Raw genomic sequence first — 24,995 nt, forward strand, 5'->3', positions numbered from 1 at the left:
TCATAGTAAATATAAATCTCCGAAAATTTAAGTACTTTAATGAATTAATAGAGATAAAAGTATTTTAATTCGATAAGTAATAGGTAAAAGAGGATAATTATTTATTATTTTTATTATAAATATATATGTATGTATATAAATGTTATCGAGTAAATTATGCTTGTATATTTTACCGAGTATAATGATATGTTAGATATAGCTGGTAACTCACGAATTAATGGACCGAGTCAACGGACATAAAACTATTCTACGTCTTAGCCAATGGAGCATGATAATGTTGTTTTATGCGAATAAAATTTAACGATTCGCGATGGAAATTTTAAAAAATATAAATAAATATGGAGATTATTATATATATTTATGTAATTGTTTGTACACAAAAAATCGAGAGTGAATACGGATTTGACTTCGTCACTCGGAATTCCGGAATTTAAAAAAAAATCAGGACGTAAGCGGAGTCATTATTTTGCGGAACGATTTTGAAGTGATGGGGGTTATTTTAATTTTCATCCACTCTGATCTAGAGTTAATTTCACTCCGAGGGGATTAAATAAATAGAAAATTATCCGTTACGCACAAAAAAATTATGTTGTCTTAACATTATTCATTTGTGTAAAAAAAATAATACAAAAGAATGTTAATATTCTCTGTTACCGATTCTAAAACTTTTACACATCTAAATGTTATCTACAACACACGTAAAATGTTGATTTAACAGTTTTATTTGTGTTATTTTAATACATAACAATTCATGTATATATAAACTTAAGAAGCGACTGCGGTAAATTCAACCCATTCTTTGTGTTACTTTAATGAATTAACACGCGCTCTATGTTAAAGTTACATTGGAAAAGTGTTAACACTTGTTTGGACAGTAACACTGAGTGAATATTACTGTTGTTTTGATTAACATTTGTTTGTATTAAAAATGAACTGATCGAGCAACACAAAAGCAGTATGTTAAATTAACACAAAAAATTTTTAATATTTAACATCAAATTTTTAACACAAATTTTTTTCTTTACACAAATGCGAAACATTTTTTACTGTGCAAAACACCAGGAAAAAACAATAAAGATCTATGTAGATTTACTACTGTAAATCTACATAGATCTAAAATTTTAAATAGATCACAGAATATCTCTGATGATTTCGGCAGATCGTCAATTAATTTAGACCTATGGTGATCTCTAAGGATCTCCAACGATCTCGAATCTTTGATGATTTTAGATCTATGGTAATCTCAAAAGATTTTGCTGATCTCAGCAGATTTCCGAAGATTTCACAATAATATCAATGGAGATCTATTTAGATTTATACATCAGATCTACGCAGATCGACAGCTTATTCAGATAAATTTTTCTTATGAAGGCTACAGAAATCGCTGGAGATCTCCAATAATTTTCGTAAATTTTCAAAAATCTTCATAGATCTCTAGAAAACAAAAGCTCAAGCAATTATGAGATCTACTTCGATCTCCGCAGATCTGCTAGAAGTAACGTAGACCTAAATTTTGGAAAAATCAGATCTTTGTAAATCTACTGTAGATCAATAAAGATTTTAATTATTTTTTCCTGAATATATATATATATATATATATATATATAAAACAATGAGGAATTCCGTAAAAAAACGCCTTGCTAATTTGAATATTAACCGGATTCTGGATCGGTATCGATCAATCAGGTTTGAATAACTGATCGATAAGCAAAATATATCAGCTAATTACTCTGTAGATTAATATACAGGTAATTGCCGAGCTGAAGATCGGCGAACGGTGACATTCTGCTGATGAAGGATTAAATAGAATCTGTCAGGTTCATAAAGTTATTTTAGATATACGATTTAAATTATCGGGTATTTAATTACAGGGAGAAATTACAGACTGGAGGGTCTTTGTACATCGACCAAAATTATTAATTATGCGGTATTACGCACACAAAGATATGCGTATACTATAATTTTATATGAGAGCCTCTTTAAATAAATGAATACTTGGTAATTAATTATTTGTAGTTGTTGTAAGCTTATTTTAATATATTTTCGTGTCGCTGATAAGAATAACTCGATTTATATATATAAATATATTTATGGAATGTATGTGTATTATATATTTATAAGGTACAGAGGAGTCACAGTAGTAAAAATTAGACTGAAACATTTTTTTTTTGTTATTAAGATCTATATCGTAATTTTTCAAGTTATGTTTCTCTAAAAAGTTGCTATGGACTCACATATATTTTTCACTTTTTTTATATTCAAAAATATGAAAAAATAAAATATACATATGCTACATACTTCTACAGTGCAGTAGGTCTTCAGCAACAAAAATTAGCTATAATCAAATTTTTTTTCATTACACAACTTTATAAAAAATTATTAAAGTTACATTTTGTGTAAAAATTGCTATAGACTCACATCCCTGCGGTTTCGAATTACGGTAATTTACTGCATTTGGCCGTAATTTACCGCAAAATACGTAATTTCTACAGCAAATTTGTTGCAATTTACAGTAATATACGGCATTTTACAGAGGATTACGGTAAAGTACGTCAATTTAGCGTGATTTACGGCATTTTTACTGTAAGCGCCGTATGTTTCTTTATTTTTACAGTACATTATTCCACTCTACGGTAAAATCCCGTTCTCTTATTTCGAATTCGCAGTAAAAATACCGTACTTTTGCTGTGAAATACCGTACTTTTACCGTGAAATTCCATACGTTTACCGTATATTACCGTAGACTACCATATTTTATCGTAAAACACCGTATCCTATCGTAAATTACGGTATTTTACCGTAAAATACCGCAATTCTTACGAATACCGTAAATAAAGATGTTCCTGAAGATCGGAACGTTTTTTGCGCAACGAAAAAAAACAAAAATTGGAAAGTAAAAAATTTAGTGGATAACTAGATTTTTGAAATGTTCGCATATAGATGTTGGTAAGTCAGCCAAAAATCTTGGGCCACCCCGACCACCAGACTACCCCTTAAGTAGTCGAATTACTTGAATTTTTTTCATTTTCGTTGCGTGAAAAACGTTCCAATCTTCAGGTACATAAATTACGGAAATTTACCGTAATTCAGATCCGCCAGGGATATTTTTCAGTGTTTGGCACAAACAAAAACAAAAGTATCCACATATCATAACTTTCTACCCTACAGGACATTTTCAATAACAAGAATTATCCATTAAAATAGAATGCCGTTAATAGTAATCCAGGATTTATAAGCGATATCTCTATCACGATCACTATCCCAAGTATCATTAGGAGACAAAATAATCCGAAAGAACGCACCGCGAAAAATGTAACAGTCTCTATCGGCCAAAAAATGTAACATTGAACTACATACAAACATGCAGTTAAAAAGTGAGTTGTTTTATTTGACGAGTTAAATGATTCGAGTTCTCGTCGAATTAATAGTGGTAAAATGAGGGCCGGTACCTAATAAGTCTTGGTGTGTGTATCCTCTTTGAATCGCGTCTTGGTACGCGCCTACGCTTAAACTTGTCTCAAAGTACCGCCCGGTAATATATTTCCAATGGCATCAGAGCACCAGGTATGGTATGAGCATATCGAGCAACGTGCCTGCCTGTTGCTATTAAAATACTCTTTAAATCCAGCACATTCACATTGTATTGAGCCTCATACCCCCTCGATATATGTCATGTACAATCTCATTTACTCAATATCATTAGCATTTAAACATTAAAATATTATTTATTATTATTTTATTTATCATCATCATCGTCATCATCATCATGATCATCAATATTGTTATTATAACTATGGTTAATTTTGTTGGTACCGAAAATTCCGAGCCTGGGTTGCCGAATAACTTTACGATAAATACATTAATGCTAATGAGTTGCTAATTACAAACAAGCTAATTGCTTGATTTATCAAGGGCAGTTATCATGATAAGCTCTTGTTAGTACTCGGGTTGTTTATTTAAATACATCCATAAATTAATACGTTTTTTTTTTATATTTTTTTTCCATAAATTTTATTTATTTATGAATAATTCATCCAGCTTTCGGCAATCGGTTTAGTAATTTAACATTAAATTTTGTCTTTCACTTGACTAAAAATTATTTATATTTTTTTTACAGCCACCAAAATCTAGATTATTCCTCATCCTCATACGTTTTATTATTATTTTTTTTTTTTTTAAAGACCGATACGATGGTGGGCATTATCTTTACGACCTCGAAACCCAGGTCGTGAGCGCCTGCGCTGAGTTTAACAGAAAGGAGAAACCTGTTATCAGAGCAAGCTTATACCTGGGGCAATTATCATCATCATAGTGTTTTATTAATATTATTTATTTATTTCTTTTTTTTTTTCATTTAAATAAAATCATATAAATTAATCTAATTTTAATAAAAACTAACTATTGATAAAAATTAAGTAACAGAATAAAAATAAGATATATATATATTGAGATTTTATATACATCTCAATTTACTAATGATTCATTTAATTGTGATACATGAGTATGTAAATGAAGAGGATAGAAAGAAATGTGATGAAAAAAATCGGAATTGTGGTGATGATTCGCCGGTTATTTTTTCGGTAAGTTAGAATGTGTGTTTTTTTTTCTTTTTTCTTTTTAGACATTAATAATATGAAATTCAAAATTTAATGATATATATATATATACATATATATATGAACGTATTTAGACCCACCGTGCAGGGGTCATATATGTATTTCTATTATTTTATTTTCGAATAATTTTTGAAATTCCAACAATTTCTAGAATTGTTTGGAATAATCTGGACAATTTTGTAACCAATTAAATTTTTTTTTTCACATACTGTAAAAAAATTGCGGAGTGAACGCGGATTAAATCCGGAGTGGATGACTGATTATTTATTTAATCACCTCGGAGTGAAATTTACTTCTGGGGAGTTTATTTTAATATTAAAACTCCGAACCGGCGTGAATACGGATTGAAATAAAATCCGTACTCACTTCGAATTTACTTCCGATTTTACAGTGCATAGAGAAAAATTGTTAGAAATATTGTATATTCTTCTTACATGAAATTATTCGATGGGAAATTTTCAACCTAACATATTTTCAGCCCAAAAATTTGGAGATTTCATTGAAAATCATTTTCTTAATCGAAGAAATCTGAATTCAGATTGAGATATGCTAAACTTCTTTTTTTCTTTACAGTAAGTAAATTTTAAGTACAGTAAATAAATTTTGATTTTCTTCGGACGAGAAAATTAATCTTCAATTAAATATGAAATTAATAAGGCAATAATTTTTATTGATCTACTACTTAAGAAAATATTTTTTTTACAAAAATTAACTTTTTCTTTCGTACAGGTTGTAGACAATTTGTTTATTTCCCTAGATGCTAGATATTTTTCGAAATTCTAAATCTGAATGAGTTAGTCAGAAGTAATAGAATTATTTGAAATTATCTGGATAGTTTTATAATTTTCTAGAATTTTTTAGTCAGTTCCATAATTTTTCTTTTGAATATTTTTGGGATTAAAAATTTTTTTTAATAATAATAGATAGTTTTTGAATTTTTTCGGGTGTTTTAAAAAATTCCAGAGCTAACTGGAGTATCTAACAGTTTGATAATTTCGAAATTTTCTAGAGTATTTATTATAATCAACTAAAATTATGTTTCCATGTTGTAGATTATTTTTCAAATTTTTTGGTGTTTTTCGAAATTCTGGAGCTAAATAGAGTTAGCCAGAAGTTCTAGAACTATTTAAAATAATTTAAATAGTTTTATAATTTTCTAGAATAATTTCAGTAGTTTACGAATTTTTTTTTCTATTTTGTGATTGTTTTTAAATTTTCCTTAATGTCGTTGAAAGTTTATCCCTGTCTAGAATATTTAAGACAGTTTTATAATATTCTAGAGAATTTTCAACAGTTTTTAATTTTCCCGAAGTGTTTTACCGCAGTTAAATTTTCAAGTTAAGTTTTTCAATTTTGAAGACAGTTTTCAAAATTTCGGAATTGTTTTTAATCTCTCTAGAGTTCTCTGAATTATTTAATACAATTTCACAACTTTGTAGAGTATTTTCAACAGTTTCATAATTTTCTGGCCCTACAGTTCCCTACAGTTTTTTTCCAATTTTCAGATCTTCACAAAAGTGTCACTCAGTTCTAACTTTTCAAAATACATATTTCCAAAAAATCAACTATTTATTTTTAACGTCATTGCCAGCACCTAAAAATTTTCTAGAATTTCAAAAAAATTTATAAAATAATTTTTGTAAATAATTCAGTCCATATATTTTATTTCGAAGTATTCTATACTTTTATAACATTTATCGTGACACTATGGTAAAAATAACTTATGAACAGCTCAATTTATATATATATGTGTGTGGGCACGTATCAAAATATTTAACGAGGATTAAAGTTCTAATCAGAAAGATACCACACCCAGATTATTTATTAATTTAATGCTGGCATTAATTACTCGCTCTCTCTGTTGCTACAAAATAATAAAAATTCACGGTAATATTTTTTCTTTAGTGTCTTTTAATTTTTTTGTTCCTCGACGAAACGTTTAAGGACTTAAGGTCTCGCGATATTTTTATTGTTTATGATGATTATGTATTTTTTGTTGTACATTTGACTTGGGGTATCCATCGTCTTGCGATACTTCTCATCATCTCTTTTTTCCATCGTCTTGCCCTCTTACCCCTCGTGTTACCCGTTCTTCTTTCAGGAGAACGTAACAATAGCCGCCCTCTAATTATCGAAAGACCGCGGCACTTTAAGAGTTCCTCGAGTCCATCTAAAGGATTCAGTTTCGTTCGCTCCTTTAAAATTGTTTCGCCTTTGCGGCTTATCCTCTTAAGATTACTTTAGAGCTGAGTAGAGAGTGTGGACTGTAGTAGAGTTGAGCTGAATCTTTTGAGTGATTCAGACCAGCGACTACGAAAATTTACAAACAAAAATAATCCCGAGCTAATATAGAAAGGATGGAAATTAGTCCTCTTCAGCCATTATTGGCATTAGGTCCAGGTCTTGGGTCTTGGGTCTATTGGGTCTTGGAGATGCTTCTTCTCTTCAGCTCTACAGTCTGTCATCTCAAGAGAATTTCAAAGAATACCAAGAATAATAAAATAATATTATTAAATAACAGAACAAACAAAATGGGCGGGACAGTATGTTTCTACTACTTGGTTACTTCCTATTAAACACATGACAACCCACGCAGATAAGATACCTTTTGCTGCTTTGCCGGCCAATCACTGACTCTCTACAGTGAATCCACGAGTCTATACCTCCTTCCATCCAAATCTTTAAGCTCGCGGAAACAGGATATGTAGGCGCCGTTTATATTTCCGTGTAGGAAATCCATTCAATTTTTTATTCTTTATATTTTTTGTTCAGTAATTTCTCTTGTTAATTTTCTTTCAATTACTGTCAATCAATTTTTAACAGTAGAATTTTATTTTACCGCTTGAAATCTTCTTTACAAATATCCGATGACTACAAATTTGAATTTTCAAAACTTAAAACGGCTGTAACTTTTTGATTTTCACATTTAGAGATTTTTTATATCTGACCTTTTTTGTAGACCATCAAATTTCCTACAAATTTTGTTGGAAACTTTTTTTTGTTAAATCAAAATTTCAGGAGTGGGGTCATTTTTAAGTGAAACGTTATTTTGAATATATATTAATAATGATCAAAATTTGAAAATGGCTATAACTTTTTAAATTCTTATTTTATCAATTTTTGATACCAGACCAATTCTGTAGCCCTTACAATTTTGTACAACATTTGACTGAAAAATTTTTCGTAGAATTCAAATTTTCTAAAGAATAAGCCAACACAGACTAGACTCAAAAATCTCTACAAATGTAATAAAATTAACCTCTCAAAATTATAATTAAGTCGATATAAAAAAAGCTTCAGTGAACCAAAAAATAAGTTTCTAAAATGATACTAATGTATATTTACAGTGGTCGAAAAAATCCAGAAATACTCTATTATGGTGCTCCTTCCTGTTTAACTCTAAAAATTTTTTCTTTTCTCATGTTTTTATTAGCAGTTTGTATTACTGGCAGATGTTTGCCACTTACAATGGAGCATTCTACAAGGGCTACTAGCCTGTTACAGCCTAATACGGTATTGTTGCCATGGTTCAAGATACAAAAGATTCGGGTAATCTCTTGGTTCTCTGTTTTCTTCTTTTATTTTCTTTCTTTTTTATGTCATCATCTAGAAATGAAGACCCTCTCAAGTATCTCTCTACTCTCTACTCTATATATACTTCGTCAAAAAGATACGCGAATTTCTTGTCTCAAATTTCAGTACAACAAAACTTTTCATCATCATCATCATCATCATTATCATCATTATAAATTCTTCATACATTGAAACATTTTATAGCCTGGATTAAGAGGAAAATTTAATAAAGAAAAAAAATATTAAAACAAATCTTTGGATCGCGTCTAACATTTTTATTGCCCAGAGGTTCATAAAGCCTTGTAATTGGCTGACGTATAAATAACGCAATCATAAAGCTAATAACGTCCCATTAAACCGGGTGTGCTGGATAATCGTAACTCGGAAATTCACGGCGGGCTGTAAAATCTTAAGATCCTCCCGCGTCATGGTTTTGATAAAAAAAAAAAATTGAAAAATTTATTGAAACTGACGATTCAAAATAAAAAAAAACAATTTTAAATGCCACCCAACTTAATTTTTAGATTGTATGTATATACATTTATATATAAATTTTTTCATCAAGACATCATATGACAGGTCATAAAAAAATTTTATTGCACAATATCATCCGGTAATCAAAAGACTATTTAATTGAAATATAGTTTTTAATCAACCGGTATCTTTTGTGTTTGACATTGTACACATATATACATATATATATGTGAATAAATCATCAATTTTTTAGTTCATGTATAGACAGGCTTAAATTTTTTTTTTTTTTTTTTAAATAAAATGTATGTGTAAATAATAAATATATAGACGACATACTGACATTTGGCGACGCTGCGCAACGAGACACGATTCCTGTTATTTGTTCCCGCAATTGGAATAAAAAATGCACCAAGGGAAATGGAGTACGCTGTCATGAATTGGCGGTCGTGTATATACGTTCACTACAACTGCCCAGACACGTTTCAAGTTCCAGCATATATACATATATATATATTTATTGTATATATGGTGTATATGTCCTTCTATCTCTTTCTTATTCTCTTGTATGTCCATTCAAATGAAGCAAGTTAACAATATCGACATGAATAACCTGAGTGTAAATAAAGAGTGTCCCGTCATTATTTTAAAACTCAGATAATAATAAATAATGGATTTAAATCCGATTGATTTTTATTATTTATTATTTATTAGGGCTATCGGATTTCTTTACTGATATTATATTATTTATTAATATTTTTTACAACGGGTAATTATTTTATAAAACATTTCGGAAGAACAAATATAATAGGCCGATAGTGAATGAATGAATAAAATGGAGCATATGGGCCTTGAGAACTATAATTTTATATATATGTACATATATATTTGACGGGTGTCAAGCACCCTGTTATTATTTAACTTGACGTGGTTCTATTTTTATTATTATTTTTTTTAGAGCCGTTAACTTTAATTAATAGGGTTCAGTTAAACAATTTACTTGAATTTTATTTTCACGAAATCCGAACTTACTGGAATTTTTATTTTTATTCAATTTTATTATTTTAAAAACGGTTTAAAATGCATTAAATTTAATGAAAGGTTTTGAATTTAAAAATTGACTAATTTTTCATAACGAATCTAAAATCTTTTGGAATGAATTTTTAAGCTGAAATAAAACAAATTTCTTTTACAAATCAGAGATAGCTAGGGCATTAAATTTTCTTAAGATGATTAGATAACCCAATTTTTAAGTCAAATAACTTTTAAATTAATTAAAATTGTATTTTTTCAAAATCACGTCTCTCCAAAATTTCATAATATTCCTAAAATTTTGAATTTACAAAAAAAAAAGCCCTCAGACGAGAGCTTATTTTGTAACGAATTTTACTGTTTACAAAAAAGGTTTCTTGTAAAAAATCTTCAAATTCAAAATTTGAAAAGTTGACTCCAGTTTTGAATGTCAATATTCTTAAATTTTCCAAAAATACCTCAAGATTTAACATAAAAAATTCCAAAAATAATTTACTAGAGAATTACAGTCTAACCCCCATACCCCCTTCCACCCATAAAAAATTAAATAAATCGATACCAAATTTTATTTTTCGAATAAAAATTTACAAAAATTATAATTGAAAGTGAATTATAGGAGAGGAGAGGGCAAAGTGGGCCCCTGGGGGTAAAATAGGCCCCTTAAAATTTTTAAAACTTCAAAAAATTTGGGGGCAAAGTGGACCCCTCAAAATTTTCTATACGCCAATAAATTCGGACGGATAATAAGCTTATCGAAATTTCTTATATAATGAGGGCTAAAATAGACCACCAAAACTGTTCATTAAATAAATATAATTTATTAAGAAAGTTACAGATAATAAAATTACGTTCTAAAGTTATATCGCCGCAGACTATTAAAATGATTTTTTATATTATTAAAATACAATTGTCTTATAGTTATTTGCTAATATCACACGTGTAAAGAATAAAAAATATCAAATCCGAAATTTTTTTGAGGGTTCACTTTGCCCCTAATTTTCGATTTTTCAATTTTAATGGACGCAGCATAATGAAGTGAAAATAAGTATCAAGGATCTAATAAGAAGTAAACGCGTAAAAAAAATTAATGATATTATAATTATTTTCCGTAAGGGGCCCACTCTGCCCCCCTCTCCCCTACTTTTTTACACAACATAAAGCTTCTATAAAAAAGTATGTTACGAATTAACACAATCTGATATATAAAGAGAGTGAAGATTGAGGAAGAATCCAACAACCTGTCTAGAGAAATATAATTTTTATTTTTAAATAAAATCAAACATAACATTCCGGTTTTATGTGAAGAAATCATAACTATATACATATTATATATATGTATATTTATATACTAGATAAATAAAAAAGAGAAAGAATGACAGTCACTAGGTCATCGGACGTTTTATATCATTCTCCAAACTCGACTTGATACATTTTATTTTCCCACAGCGATTATTCTCAAAAAAATATATATAATAAATAAAGTGTAGGTAAGTGACGTGTACGAATAGTAGCCTCGGGTGTACAATAATAAAAATAATAAATAAATTAAGAAATGAATGAATGATAAGAAATAAAAAGAAAACGAAATAAAAAGAAAAATGGGATTATTTATGCGGCAATAAAGCACGTCTCTTCCCTCCGATTGAAATACAAACCAACACTCTATATTGATATCCATGTACATCGCTACAGTTTTAACTCCACCCGCGATCAGGAGAATGAATCACCCAAGACGATAGCAATCGAATTCGCACAAGAATATCAGTCATCAGTCCGTGGGTGATTACGCGGGTTTGCCCCCCTGAGGATATTAAATCATACATTGTACTCGCGAACTCCACTATCATTCAGTTTTTAATTTTTTATGCTCCATCTACGCTTTGATAAAAAAAAAAAATTTAATTTTAATTTTTAATGATCATCATTTTTAAAATTAATACTTACTAACTTACAATCGATAATTTTCGCTAAACTATAAAAGTTACACTAAAAGTGATTATGAACTTTTTTGAAGAGAATTAAATTTTCTAAAAAAAAGGTGTCGTGATATTTTCTCTTAAACTCAATAATTAATGAGTTGTAATTAAAAATTTAATTCAATTCAATTTTTTATTAAATATCTGGAGTCTTGATTTTAAATTATCAATTCCTGCTAAACTATCAAAGTTACATTAAAAATGATGATGAACTTTTTTGTAGAGAATTGAATTTTCTAAAAAAAAGATATCCTTATATTTCTTCTTAAACTCAATTGTTAATGAGTTCTAATTAAAAATTTAATTAAAATTAATTTTTTATCAAATATCTGGAGACTTAATTTTAAATCATCAATTCCTGCTCAACTATCAAAGTTACATAAAAAATGATCATGAACTTTTTTGTAGAAAATTAAATTTCCTAAAATTAAGGTATCTTTACATTTTTTCTTAATCTCGATAGTTAATGAGTTGTAATCAAAAATAAAATTGAAATAAATTTTTATTAAATATCTTGATGGTTAATTTTGAATCATCAATATCTTATATATTATCAAAGTTACATTAAAAATGTATATAAACTTTTTTCTAAAGAATTAAATTTTCTGAAAATAAGTTTCTTGTAAACTTAAACGTAAACGCGATAGTCAAAGAGTTATCTTTATTCAAACACAAGTTTAAATATTATTTAATTATATCTTAGAAATAATAATAATAACAATAATAATAATAATAAAAGTAGATAAAATTATCGTTATACCTGACGATCCCATCAGTCTAGTCCCATTACTCACGCGATCATCAACTCTGATCTTAATAAAAATGTCACGCCGAAATTTGACTCGACTAAATCCCTCTTCCCCTTCTCTTTCTGAAAATAAAATTCGTCTACCTAAAAATCAAGAAACGTAACGCTAAAATTGCTAAAACTAATGCCAACATCATCATCATCATCATCATCAGCATCAATTCAAGCAAGAAACAAGATCAACTGTCCCAGGCCTCAGAAAAAGAGACTCAGGAGAGTGGTTGGGACTTGATCCCAAAGGTATAGGTGGCCGCCGGCCGGGCCAGTCCATCGTGAAGCCTCCAGTCGTCCAAACGTGCTCCGTGCAACCGTTAAACTCCCCATGTGCCCCTGATACTTTGACACCGGCTCACCACTCATTCAAATCACCAGCTTATCACCACGCAGGTCACTTATACTTTTACTACCGTCAACACGACACCAATCACTCATTCGCTGACCCTCCGACCGTCACAATCTCAATTACTATTTATTTATTTATTTTTTTTTTTAATTTATCCTTCATTGTGAATTTGTGATTTTTTTAATTTACTCCAAATAATCAGCAATTTTTTTTTTTTTAACGTGGGTTTGATTTTTTTAAAATTACGAAATGTGAGTTGGCTTGAAAACAGTGTCAGTGTTTTTATAAAAAAAAAATATATATAGTATCATTAATTAGTGTCTACTTAATAGTTTTAACATTTAATTGGAATTTTTATTAATTGATATAATCAATTAACATGTGCGACGATAAATTTTAAAATCTTGGTTACGATTGCGTATTTTCCAACTTTCCAAACATACCACAAGTCGAAGTAATATATTATTTTGTGCCACTGAGATAAAATATATAGATATATAAATAATAATAACAATTAGAAACAAGGATATAATTGTTTGATGAAATCATTAATTAGTGATTGTGATGTAAGAGATGCGTCGCGGTGACATCGCGGTGATCGCGATTGCGCTCATAATTATTGGGCTAATTCAGGGCCCTAAAGAAACAAGGTAAGACTAGTGTAATTACTGTTAATAGACAAATAATTAATTTAAAAAAAATGTAAGATGTAAATTTTTGATGAGATAGTTTGGCGCCGATTTATTAGATCCTCGGGCTGGGTATCGCGAATTAAAAACGGAGATTGGGAAAAAAAGGCAGACGCAATTAGGTCCAGCCGTCGGACATGGGGACCACCTCGATCGACATCTCGTTTCGGAGGGAGATTTAGCTTTAGAAATTGTAGATCGATCGGCAGATATAAATACAGCCACTGTAAGTTAAAGACCGATCTTTCGATTCGGTTTAAATAATCGGTGATGTTTTAAATGAACGATTCATTCGAATGGTTGTTGATTCCATTGGAATCCATTGCGCAAGTTTGTTCGTTGGTTGGTTGGTTGGTTAAGACTGGCCGCTAAATTTATAAGCTTTTTATATCGACTTTTAACAACTCAAGCATCTTGGGAATTCAACCATCCGTTTTATATTTTTTACCTCAGCAATTAATGATCCTCTAATTGATGGAATTCAAATTGATTTAATAATTATGTACATATATATTTATAGATTCGGGCAATGACTTTCGGCAAAAGTTATTGCCCCAATAAGACACGATCGATTAAAAGATGAGTTCGATATTAGCTAAAAAATTAAATAATCAGGAACGAATTAATTATAATCCAATCTCTTTATCGAGGTCGGTATAATTATTTAATCAGTGTATCAAGGTTACTTGTTAATGTATTTGTAATGTTGGTATCTCTTGGACGGTTTTGTTTGCAATTTTTTTTTTTTCGGTCCATCCTTAGACAGCACCGCTCGTTTATTGACTTTCCCACGATCTATTGGACAATACCACTCTGGCGGAAACAAAAAAACCTTAAAATTTATTGACATGACATGAATGTTTGGATTTTTTAAAAATCAACATGGACGTAGTTCGAGTTGCGTCTCAGTGCGTGTCGTATAGCAAACACGACGTGTCTCTTGGGTGATACTGGATCTGATTTCACGGCCTCAGGCCAAAGACTGATCGTTCTTTCATCTCTTTATTTCTTTTTTTTTTGCTCTTTCTTTTCAACATCTTGTTGATTATAAATATATATTTATATGTATATATTTGTTGATAGTTGCAATATTACAAGATCGATCTTGACTTAAAAATTTCTTAATCACTGAATCTAAAATCGCAAACTATAATAGTTATAGTTTAGCAATTACATTTAAAAAAAAAATAAATAAGTCATCAATGTCAGTAATAAATCATTATATTATTGTGCTGTAGTTGATGATGTTGATCATTTAAATTTATATAAATTAGCTTTTGACTTTAACTGCTGCAAATTACTAGTTAGTTATTAGATTCTGTGTGTGAGAGAGTTTTGCAAGGTGATTCAATGCGTAGGGATGACAATTAGTTTCAGACTTGAGCTATTTTAATAAGAAACGTTGTAAAAGATCAATTAGTTTGAACCTAAAATTTTTGAATTTTAAAGATATTAAAATGCGCGCTAATTTATAAAAATGGAGCAAAAATATAAAAATTAGAAATTATATGAAAATTTTGAATTAATTATTGGAGATACGATAAAAGTGCATTGATACAATTTTGTAGGAAATTTAATTCTCTACAAAAAAGTTCATGTACATTTTTTACATATCTTTGATAGTTTAACCAGAATTCAAATTTCAAATACGGTATCTGCTAATTTGGAGAATATGAATCTTTTCAAAAATTTTTGATTGTTAATATTGGCCAAACTATCAAAGATATGAAAGAAATGTATCAATACAATTTTGTAGGAAATTTAATTCTCTACAAAAAAATTTCTGTACATTTTTACCGTATCTCTAATATTTTACCAGAAATTTCAATTTCAAATATTCGATCTCGAAATCCGGGTTCAAATCTCAAATTTTTGAATTAAAAATAAAAATTTTGCAACTATTACAAGTATGATAAAAATGTATCAAAATAATTTCACAGGGACTATTTTTTTACAAATAATGTCCTGTACACTTTTTACATAACATAGATTTTTAAAAAATTCCATGTATCTGTGCGTATATATATTTATATATAATGATTGGATCATCAAGTAACTAAAGAGTTTGCGTCAACATCAATCACTAACTTCTGTCATCAAGATCCGAGCGAGCCAAGTGGTTCTTTGTAAGTACTCAGCTGAGAACAACAACAAAGACTCGACTCAAACTGATACCTATCCCAGCATCCGAAAGACCAAAGACCAAAAATTCCTCGAGTTTATTATTTCGTCTGCTATATATATATAGCTCATAAAAAATAAGGCCAAAAAATAAAGAAGGATACTTTTTCGTGTTCATCTCATCTCCTTTCTCGTTCCCATCTCGTTCTCCGATACTCCCACGATCTCAGGAGGTCCATTTTGGACAGCAATGCGTAGTTATCTACGGGTACTCTTTGAATAATTCGTGGGTGAGCACAATGAAGTAAATCGTCTCAACTACTCCTCCTACTCTACTCTTGCACGGTTGTTTCCGACCACCGGACAACTCTATTACCAACGTATTTGTGAAATAAATCACTGGGTCAGCGTGACGAAAAGAGGAATAAAAAAAAAAAAAGTCTAAGTTAAGGCAAATCATCCGGAGAAAAGAAGGAATTCGTAAAGAAAAAGTTAAATATCCCAAGTCATTACTTATTTTCACGGTGAGATACTAATCCGTAAGATTTATATTGATTATTTAGTTGTTTCTTGCGAAAAATTTTATGTTTTTAGCGTAGTTGAATAGATTACGGAACAAGTAAATGAATAGAAGGGACAACTAACAGACTACTGGTTGAAATAAAGTTGCCGGGCCTCCTGGGGCGCGAAGCGGTAACAGACCATTGGATATATATATTTATATATATAGAGGATCTTGGCCGCATGACCGGGTCTGTTAGGTTGATGATGATGATGCTGCCGCGTGTTCTTCTCGTGTCTTCATCTCTTAAAGGTGGCACGTTAGCATTTATTAGCATGCTGGTGGTTTTACCGCTTGGGTGAATAAAATAAGTTAGATAGCTTTAGGTTACAGTGAAGTTGCCACCACTTGGGTTACGATATAATTTTTAGCAAGTCAGCCGAGTTGGCTCCTTTGGGGAGAAGTATTGCTGGGATATTTTAATTTATATGTGGGATATATATAAAATACTGATTATAGTTATTATGGGTGTGGGGTACTTTAGTAATTTAATGTATGGCAGGTACTTTGAATATATTAGAAGATACTTTTGTCACAGGTTCAAGACTAGATTACGGATGAGTTACGTACTTGCGCTGAAAAAGGTTACGTAGTAATGCTTTACTTTTTTTTGTTGAGGATCATACGTAAGGAGAAATTTTTTAATTTTAACCCAAGTGGGATCTCTGAAGGACGGAGATTTTTCGAGGTTATTTAGCTCCGGCGAGTACTCGCAGAACTTGTGAGCTAAAGGGTCTTTGCTGAATTGCGTTAACCTCAATAAGTTTCGGACTTAAAAGTTACCCATGTGCTCTCCCGAGTCAAAAATCAAATTCGGATTTAAGTCTCAAAGTTCTCAATGAGGTTTTTGAGGATCAATTTAGAATTTGGAGATTGACAACAGTACAAAAAGTTATCCTAGTTTAGTCCTCAAAGTAGTAGTTACGATCAATTTTACCACTTTGAAGACTAAAATGGAATTACATAATCTGGATTAGAGCCTCAAAATACTCAAAACATACAAGAATAATTTTATCCGCATTTGAACCTCAAAAGTCTCATTTGACGTATTCTCTCCACTTCCTATTTTGTCTAAAATTTTTCAAAGTCCGAAGTATAACTTTTCATTCGTTGAGGATTTTGAGGTCTTAGTTATACTCTACTAAAATAGAGTTACTTTCTGGGTGGCAAATAAAACATCAAAGGAATTGAGACTTTTGAAGACTGAACTAGAATTTGTGTTTTGAGTCGGGCTAAAAGATCCGGGGTCTTTAGTATTACCAGCGTATTTAGATAATTATTGATTTCATCGATTGTTGAGCTTGCAATTATATGAAAAAACGTTTGTTATCATTATTATTAAAATAAAATATTCTGTTTGGTAAAGAGCAATAGTGTAAATTTCAACATCTATTACGTCAACAATTGCCGGATGATAATAATTTGCGATGAAAAAGATGACGAGGGGAAGCTATAAAATTATTTTTAATTTATAACAAAACAATTTTATTACTGTTCTGATTACGTGACGCCAATTCATGTAAATCGTGGCACGCACTAGTGTCGTCATTGTTCGAAATCAATAATAATCAAAATTATTTTAGAAATTTATCGTGTATTTCCAATGGACAATTAAGATTTATCAGGAAGCATTTAATAATTTTTTAAAAATATGAGTTGCAATTCAAGTTTTAAAAAAATGAAATATTTTGAATTATTTAAATAATTATCAGCCGACACAAGTCTCACGATTTTTTTCCAAAGCTCGAGTAAATTAGAAAATTCCAATAGGATTTTTTTTAAGTCATTCAATTAAAACTAATATTTTTTCATGCTTTCGACTCTGAACTAACAATAAAAAAAAGTAGTAAGTAATTATCGATTCAATGAATCATCAGCGAATATTCACTTATTTTAAATCGCGTGAGAAAATATGCAGTTGGCACAAAAGACCCAGATACCGGACACAAGCATCAGTTATTTCTTAATATATTTGCTTAAGGATCTTTAAGGCCAGGACATAAGACTTCACGGTGGAAAAATATTTGTGGGATGAAAAAATGTCTGAAGAAAAAAGTGGATTCGTCGGTAATTTAGTTTTTAGTTTAAACTTTAAGAGAAGATGGAATGCGGTGAAAAAATGTTGCGAAACGTTTGGTTGGAAAAAAAGGGCTGGGGATCCAATTAAAATAACCAGTGGTCAGCAAAGGATGAGAAAAAAGTTTTAAGTCATGTGGAAGGTGATGGTGCTGGTGATGGTATTAAAAATAATGAATATATGTACTTCTAATGCTGATAATGTGTTGCTGGCCGCGCTTCAGCAAATGGATAGAAGAGGGATTGCGAGAGATAAAAGGGCAACGGAAATGAATAAGGACGATAAATAAAAGAACAGGAGACAAAGCGCCATTAAAATATTTCAAAGTGCGCAGAGTCCGTCGAATATCCTTCTCTCTCAATCCCCTTAACGTCCAGTTTCAATTGAAAAAGATCCGCCGGACAGTTTGAGTTAGTCCGAATAAATAACAAGAAAGAGTAAAAAAATACGCGGTATTCCGCGCAGCCGCTCACTCGTCTCATCGCGATTTAAATTGATTAAATACAAAGGGTAGTGAGGAAAGGAGGACTCGGGGGATAGAATGTAACCCTCTTTTTCTTATTCCTCTTACTTGCTAATTCCTTTTTTTTCTTTTACAATTCTTCAAATTAATTCACTACGCTGACAATAATATTGTACCATCTGTATAATTTCTTATGATGTCTACTGTTATAACAAGAAATTAGGTTGAAATTTATGGAAAAAAAAAAAATTTTAAACATAGAAACGCCTAATTATACTTAAATTTTAAAAAGAATTCGAATTAGTTTAGAGTAATGGAATAGAAAAGGCTTTTCGTAAAAAAAATTTCATTTTTAATTAAATGTGTTAAAGAAAATCCTATTAGAGTTTTCAAATTTAATAGAGCTTTGGAAAAAAATCTCAAGATTTGTGTCAGCTGATAATTATTTAAATAATTCAAAATATTTCATTGCTTCCTGATAAATGTTAATTGTCCATTGGAAATATACGATAAATATCCAAAATAATTTTGATTATTATTGATTTCGAACAATGACGACACTAGTGCGTGCCACGATTTACATGAATTGGCGTCACGTAATCAGAACAGTAATAAAATTGTTTGGTTATAAATTAAAAATAATTTTATAGCTTCCCCACGTCATCTTTCTCATCGCAAATTATTATCATCCGGCAATTGTTGACGTAATAGATGTCGCAATTTACACTATTGCTCTTTACCAAACAGAATATTTTATTTCAATTACAATAATAACAAACGTTTTTTCGTATAATTGCAAGCTCAACAATCGATAAAATCTATAAAAATCTAAATACGCTGGTAATACTGAGGACTCCGGGTCTTTTAGAGCACACGAGTAACTTTTAAGTTCGAAACTTATTGAGGTTAACGCAATCAGCAAAGACCCTTTAGCTCACAAGTTTTGCGAGTACTCGCCGGAGCTAAACAATCTCGAAAAATCTCCGTGCCTCAAATGATCCCACTTGGGTTAAAATTAAAAAATTTCTCCTTACGTATGATCCTCAACAAAAAAAAGTAAAGCATTAATACGTAACCTTTTCCAGCGCAAGTACGTAACTCATCCATAATCTAGTCTCGAACCTGTGACAAAAGTATCTTCTAATATATTCAAAGTACCTGCCATTATAATAACAATAATCTATACAAAATTATTAGTACTTGGAGTGGAAATATTTTGAGGTTATCTGCAAAAACGCAGCATGGAAACCATCTTTCATCCTCATCTCAGATAGTAATTAAAACCGATCACTACAATTAATATTAATTTTTCTTAATAACCGACATCGTACTTATTTCGTGCATTAATGAATTAATAAATTAAAAATCCAATCAAAAATAAAAATAAATTATAAATTACCATCAATTGAATATACAAAGTTGTTTACGACGAGATCTACTTGTAATACTTTTAAAATACACCCGAGTTCACCAGGAATTAACTTTTAATTTCAAAGATCCGGTTATTGAGTTTGTCATCTACACTAATTGGAGCAAGAAAATATTAATACCGCGTAACATTCCCGCCCATCAGGCTCTCAATGACATTTTTCTTACGTACTTGTATTTTATTTTATTGTTTTTACTGTCGATAATCGCGTTATTTATTATTTCGCTTGTCAGAATTAATTACAGGCACACGTTGGGTCTCTAAAAGCCACAAATTTATCGATACTCGTCCGTCGAATAGCGTATAAGGAATCTTAGAAGAATTCGAACGGTATTCTCTAGAAAAATCGGTCTTTACTTCATTCAATTTATATATATATATGTAGATGTATTAAAAAGTCAAAACCCCAACAAATCGTCGTTATTACGAGATATGGTAGAGGTTTATCACCAGGTGAAACACTTTGCGGTTAACTGATCGTCCAAGAGCGACGTTTATACTTAGCCGGGACTAATTAAAAGGATACCGAGTGCGGGGAAGATGAGATAAGATCAGCATTGACGCCAGCGAGAATTTTTCTTCCTCTTGTTCTTCATCATCGGTCCTCTTGCTCTTGCTATGCTCAAACTTGTACTCACACTCGTACTCTTTTTCTTTCACTGATGCTCTTCTCTTCTTCATTTCTTCTCTCACGCTCGTAAAGTTTTTTTCTGATCGGTTTCATTCAGCTTCAATCTATACAGGTCAGGTAGATCTGTCACAGCCACTTAATGACTAGATGGAAAATTTTTTATAACACTTCGAACTCAAGAGAAAAAACATTCTTTTATTCGACTCAGTAATTAAGGACCATTGATTAGTAATTATATAAATATTTTATACATGTGGTACTCATTTTTTGTGCGAATAACTTCAATTTTATAATTAGAAGTGTTTAAATTATTCGTAAGTTTTGGATTAATTTAAAAAATGTGAATGTTTCGCGGGCTTTTAAATTATTGGAAAAGTTCGGAGTGTTCATAAATTTTCGGCTGTCATGAATTTTTGAATTATTCGTAAATAATTGTAATAAATTTTTTATAATTAATCTGAAATTAGATCCTATAATCCTATAATAAAATTTAGATGAAATATATGTGAAGCCAAACTATTCGTAAAGTGATTGGTCGAAAGCAAAAAAACATATGCAAACGACACGAAAATATATATTAAAATAAATATATGAAAAACGACACGCGCGCGCTTGCGCGTGAAACATGTACGCTAGTAAAATTTTTATTTTTCACATTTGAATCAGATTCAAATTCAAATCGAAAAATTCAAAAACTAACGTACACAAAAAAAAAGGATTTCTTGGCGCAAGAAATATTTTGCATTACGAATTGAAGACAAAAATTTTCATAAGACCTAAAAATTTCTTGACGCAAGAAAATTTTCGTTTTATATTCATAATGGAAAAAATTTTTGGGGCGAGTAAAAATTTTGTATTCTGTGTAAAGTTAAAAAATTTACTAATATTTCGAATTATTCCAACAACTTGAACTATAAAATTCTAATTTAAAATCGAATAGCAATAATCGATTAAATTCAAACCCTATTCGCTTACCCCTAAAATTGAAGTCTTAATAAACGTAGTTGAGAATAATAATAATTTTCTAGAAACTATCTTTTTATTCATCGTACTGAATTCTATGACGCACGTTGTCTTACACGAAATGACTCACGCAAATTTCCAGGACATATCAGTTGGTTAAACTCAGTACATAACATAACATAAAACTTTTATTCTTCCTCTATGTGTTGTTTATTTATAATTTTGTTAGCAACTGATAGCCATCAGCTTGTTAAACTCGGCGTATAAAAAAAATATTTTAACATCACATCACTTTAAAGCTCTGGTCAGTAATTGTCCAGTTGGCAGTTTAGTTTAACAGTCGGCAGGCTTCGGGCAAGTAGAAAAAAGGAAAGAGTTATATATATATTTTAAATAATCTGGCTCTAGTTATAACAGAGAGAAACAAAGAGTGCAAACGCGTCCGGCATAAAATAGTGAGAGAGGTCAAGAGTCTGACGTTTCGGACGTGTGATTGGAAGATACGTGGGTCCTCAGAACAAGAAATCCTTATTTACAGCATATATATATGTATAGTAACAATGTGTTGGTCAAAAGCTTTACTACCATCATCAAACATTAATATATCCTGTCACGACGACAAGTCACAGGATGAGTCCGCGAGATAAAAAATTTATTCTGGCTCAGGGCGTGAAATAAAACCGAGACACATCCAAGTCACGCGTGACGGATGAGTTCAGTTATAATGCAGGATGCAGGTGACTCGTCTTTGTCCTTCTCCACTACACTAGAGATTTAAAAATAAGAACAAGTATCAAAGAATCGACTCAACTGAGAAAGACTTGAAGAATAATAAATATTACTATCCAAGAACGGGCAAGTGGTTTTATACATGACCATGGACATGGACATGGATGAGGACGAGGACTACTCAGACTCAAACTCGGTCTTTTACTAAAAGAGTTAAGAGTTAAGGAGTTTAAGTACACTTGAGATTCAGATAACGAGCTGCAAGTTCTTTAAACTCTCGCCGCCCGGTAGTCGCCCAAGTGGGCATGAAAAAAAAATTTAAATAAGTTAATTAAAAAATTTTCTAAGCAGACTAAAAGTCCGCGATGGCTGAATGAATGTTGATATAACGTAAATATATACATATATATTTATCAAGGATAAAAAAGATTTTGTTATGACATGACAATCTGTTTGGATATTCCTCGAGTTTAAAAGACGGCAGGTGTCAAGATCAAAATTATTATTTTTCACCTCGGGTTTACAAGTATAAGCTTTTAGCACGAGGCCCAGCTCTTGAGTTTGCTAGCTCACTGTGTGTTTATTTAAGTATTTTCAGTATCTTTGGGATCTTTCATCTCCGGATAGCAGTTCAGGAGCTCAGGTATAGAGTTAGATTGTGTGGACTCTGCTCGGATCGGTTGAGAACGAGGATGGATGCATAAGAAAGATCTCAGTGGGCTCCTGACACTGGAGTAGGTGGCGAAAATCTTAACCCTGGCGCCTTAAGATATATTGGGCGGCGCCTTTCTCCCTTTCGATATCTTTTTGTTTATTTTTTATCATTCGTTTCCCATCCAGCCTACGCGGATACACGAGTTTCCTATTTTTTAACCGGCTAAAAATTTAACGGCTTTTTATTTATGTCGGTTAAAATATATGTCTATGGTATTATAATTTATAAATTTTGTTTGTTTTTATTGATGAATCTCTCAGATTGGCTGGGAATAAATGTAATAGTTGGCTGTCAGTGAGATTCTGTGTAATCATGACGGATTAAAGTTTATTGATTTAGAAACAGGGAAGCATCATAGCGGATTAATAATTATAATAAAATACTGATTATAGTTATTATGGGTGTGGGGTACTTTAGTAATTTAATGTATGGCAGGTACTTTGAATATATTAGAAGATACTTTTGTCACAGGTTCGAGACTAGATTATGGATGAGTTACATACTTGCGCTGAAAAAGGTTACGTAGTAATGCTTTACTTTTTTTTTGTTGAGGATCATACGTAAGGAGAAATTTTTTAATTTTAACCCAAGTGGGATCATTTGAGGCACGGAGATTTTTCGAGGTTGTTTAGTTCCGGCGAGTACTCGCAAAACTTGTGGACTAAAGGGTCTTTGCTGAATTGCGTTAACCTCAATAAGCTTCGAACTTAAAAGTTACCCGTGTGCTCTAAAAGACCCGGGGTCCTCAGTATTAGCAGCGTATTTAGATTTTTATTGATTTTATCGATTGTTGAGCTTGCAATTATACGAAAAAACGTTTGTTATTATTATTATTGAAATAAAATATTCTGTTTGGTAAAGAGCAATAGTATAAATTGCGACATCTATTACGTCAACAATTGCCGGATGATAATAATTTACGATGAGGAAGATGACGAGGGGAAGCTATAAAATTATTTTTAATTTATAACTAAACAAGTTTATTACTGTTCTAATTAAATCGCGGTACTCACTAGTGTTGTCATTGTTCGAAATCAATTCCCGGGTCAAAAATTAAACTTGATTCAGACTCGCTTCACTTTATTTTCTTTTTAAGTTATCGATCTGCCGACGATTTTTCGATAAGATCTTGACTTTTTTGACTGAAATTAAATTTTTGTCAACTTATAGAACTTTTTTCATTTTAGTTTGAACTTGTTCGTCTTTACTTCGAGCACGACAGTCATTCGTTTTACTTTAAACTTGATCAACCAATAAGTCAAAAGCAAGCAGTATTTTTTAGTGTAAAATGTGTATTTCGCGTTCCACGATAATTTTGAACTTTTCGACTTATAATTGAAGCCGAATAAGTCTAAACCAAGTCAATTTCTACTTAATTTTGAGTTTTTCGTCTTAAATCGTGACTAAGTAAGCCAGTTAAGTCTAAACTATAGCGAAAATTCAACGTATTTCACATGTCTGTAATAAAAAGTCGAGTTCGTCTTGCGAAAATAGGCTCTAAATTTTGACTTGGTAAACTGAGTCTAAATCAAGTTTTATTTTTGACCCGTGTATTCTTATAAAATTTAAATATTTTGTTTGGTAATGAGCGATAGTGTAAATTGCGATATCTATTACGTCAACAATTTCCGATGATAAAACTTATGATGGAAAAGATGATGAAAGAGCTATAAAATAATTTTTAGTTTATAACTACAGGAAATTCCAATAGGATTTTTTGTAATTCATTCGATCAAAAATCGAATTTAATTCTTTCTATTCTAAACTAATTACAGAAAAAAATGAGTAATGAATAAT

At 30.7% G+C, this 24,995-nt stretch overlaps 1 protein-coding gene across 3 annotated transcripts in view; it reads left to right on the forward strand.

Annotated features, from left to right (window-relative positions):
* Positions 1 to 4,259: 4,259 nt before the first annotated feature.
* The window catches only part of LOC130672606 (protein Wnt-7b), a 54,821-nt gene continuing 34,085 nt past the window's right edge, over positions 4,260 to 24,995 (forward strand). Inside the window, exon 1 of one of the 3 annotated variants that reach the window (XM_057477238.1) lies at positions 4,260 to 4,580. In XM_057477238.1, the coding sequence (XP_057333221.1) occupies positions 4,510 to 4,580 (71 nt within the window). In that variant the 5' untranslated portion in view covers positions 4,260 to 4,509. Of the gene's footprint in view, positions 4,581 to 12,500; positions 13,470 to 24,995 lie in introns of those variants that run through there. The other 2 variants (XM_057477239.1, XM_057477237.1) reach the window with 2 other exon arrangements.

This window comes from Microplitis mediator, chromosome 8, assembly GCF_029852145.1.
Source record: "Microplitis mediator isolate UGA2020A chromosome 8, iyMicMedi2.1, whole genome shotgun sequence".
Taxonomy (NCBI): domain Eukaryota; kingdom Metazoa; phylum Arthropoda; class Insecta; order Hymenoptera; family Braconidae; genus Microplitis; species Microplitis mediator.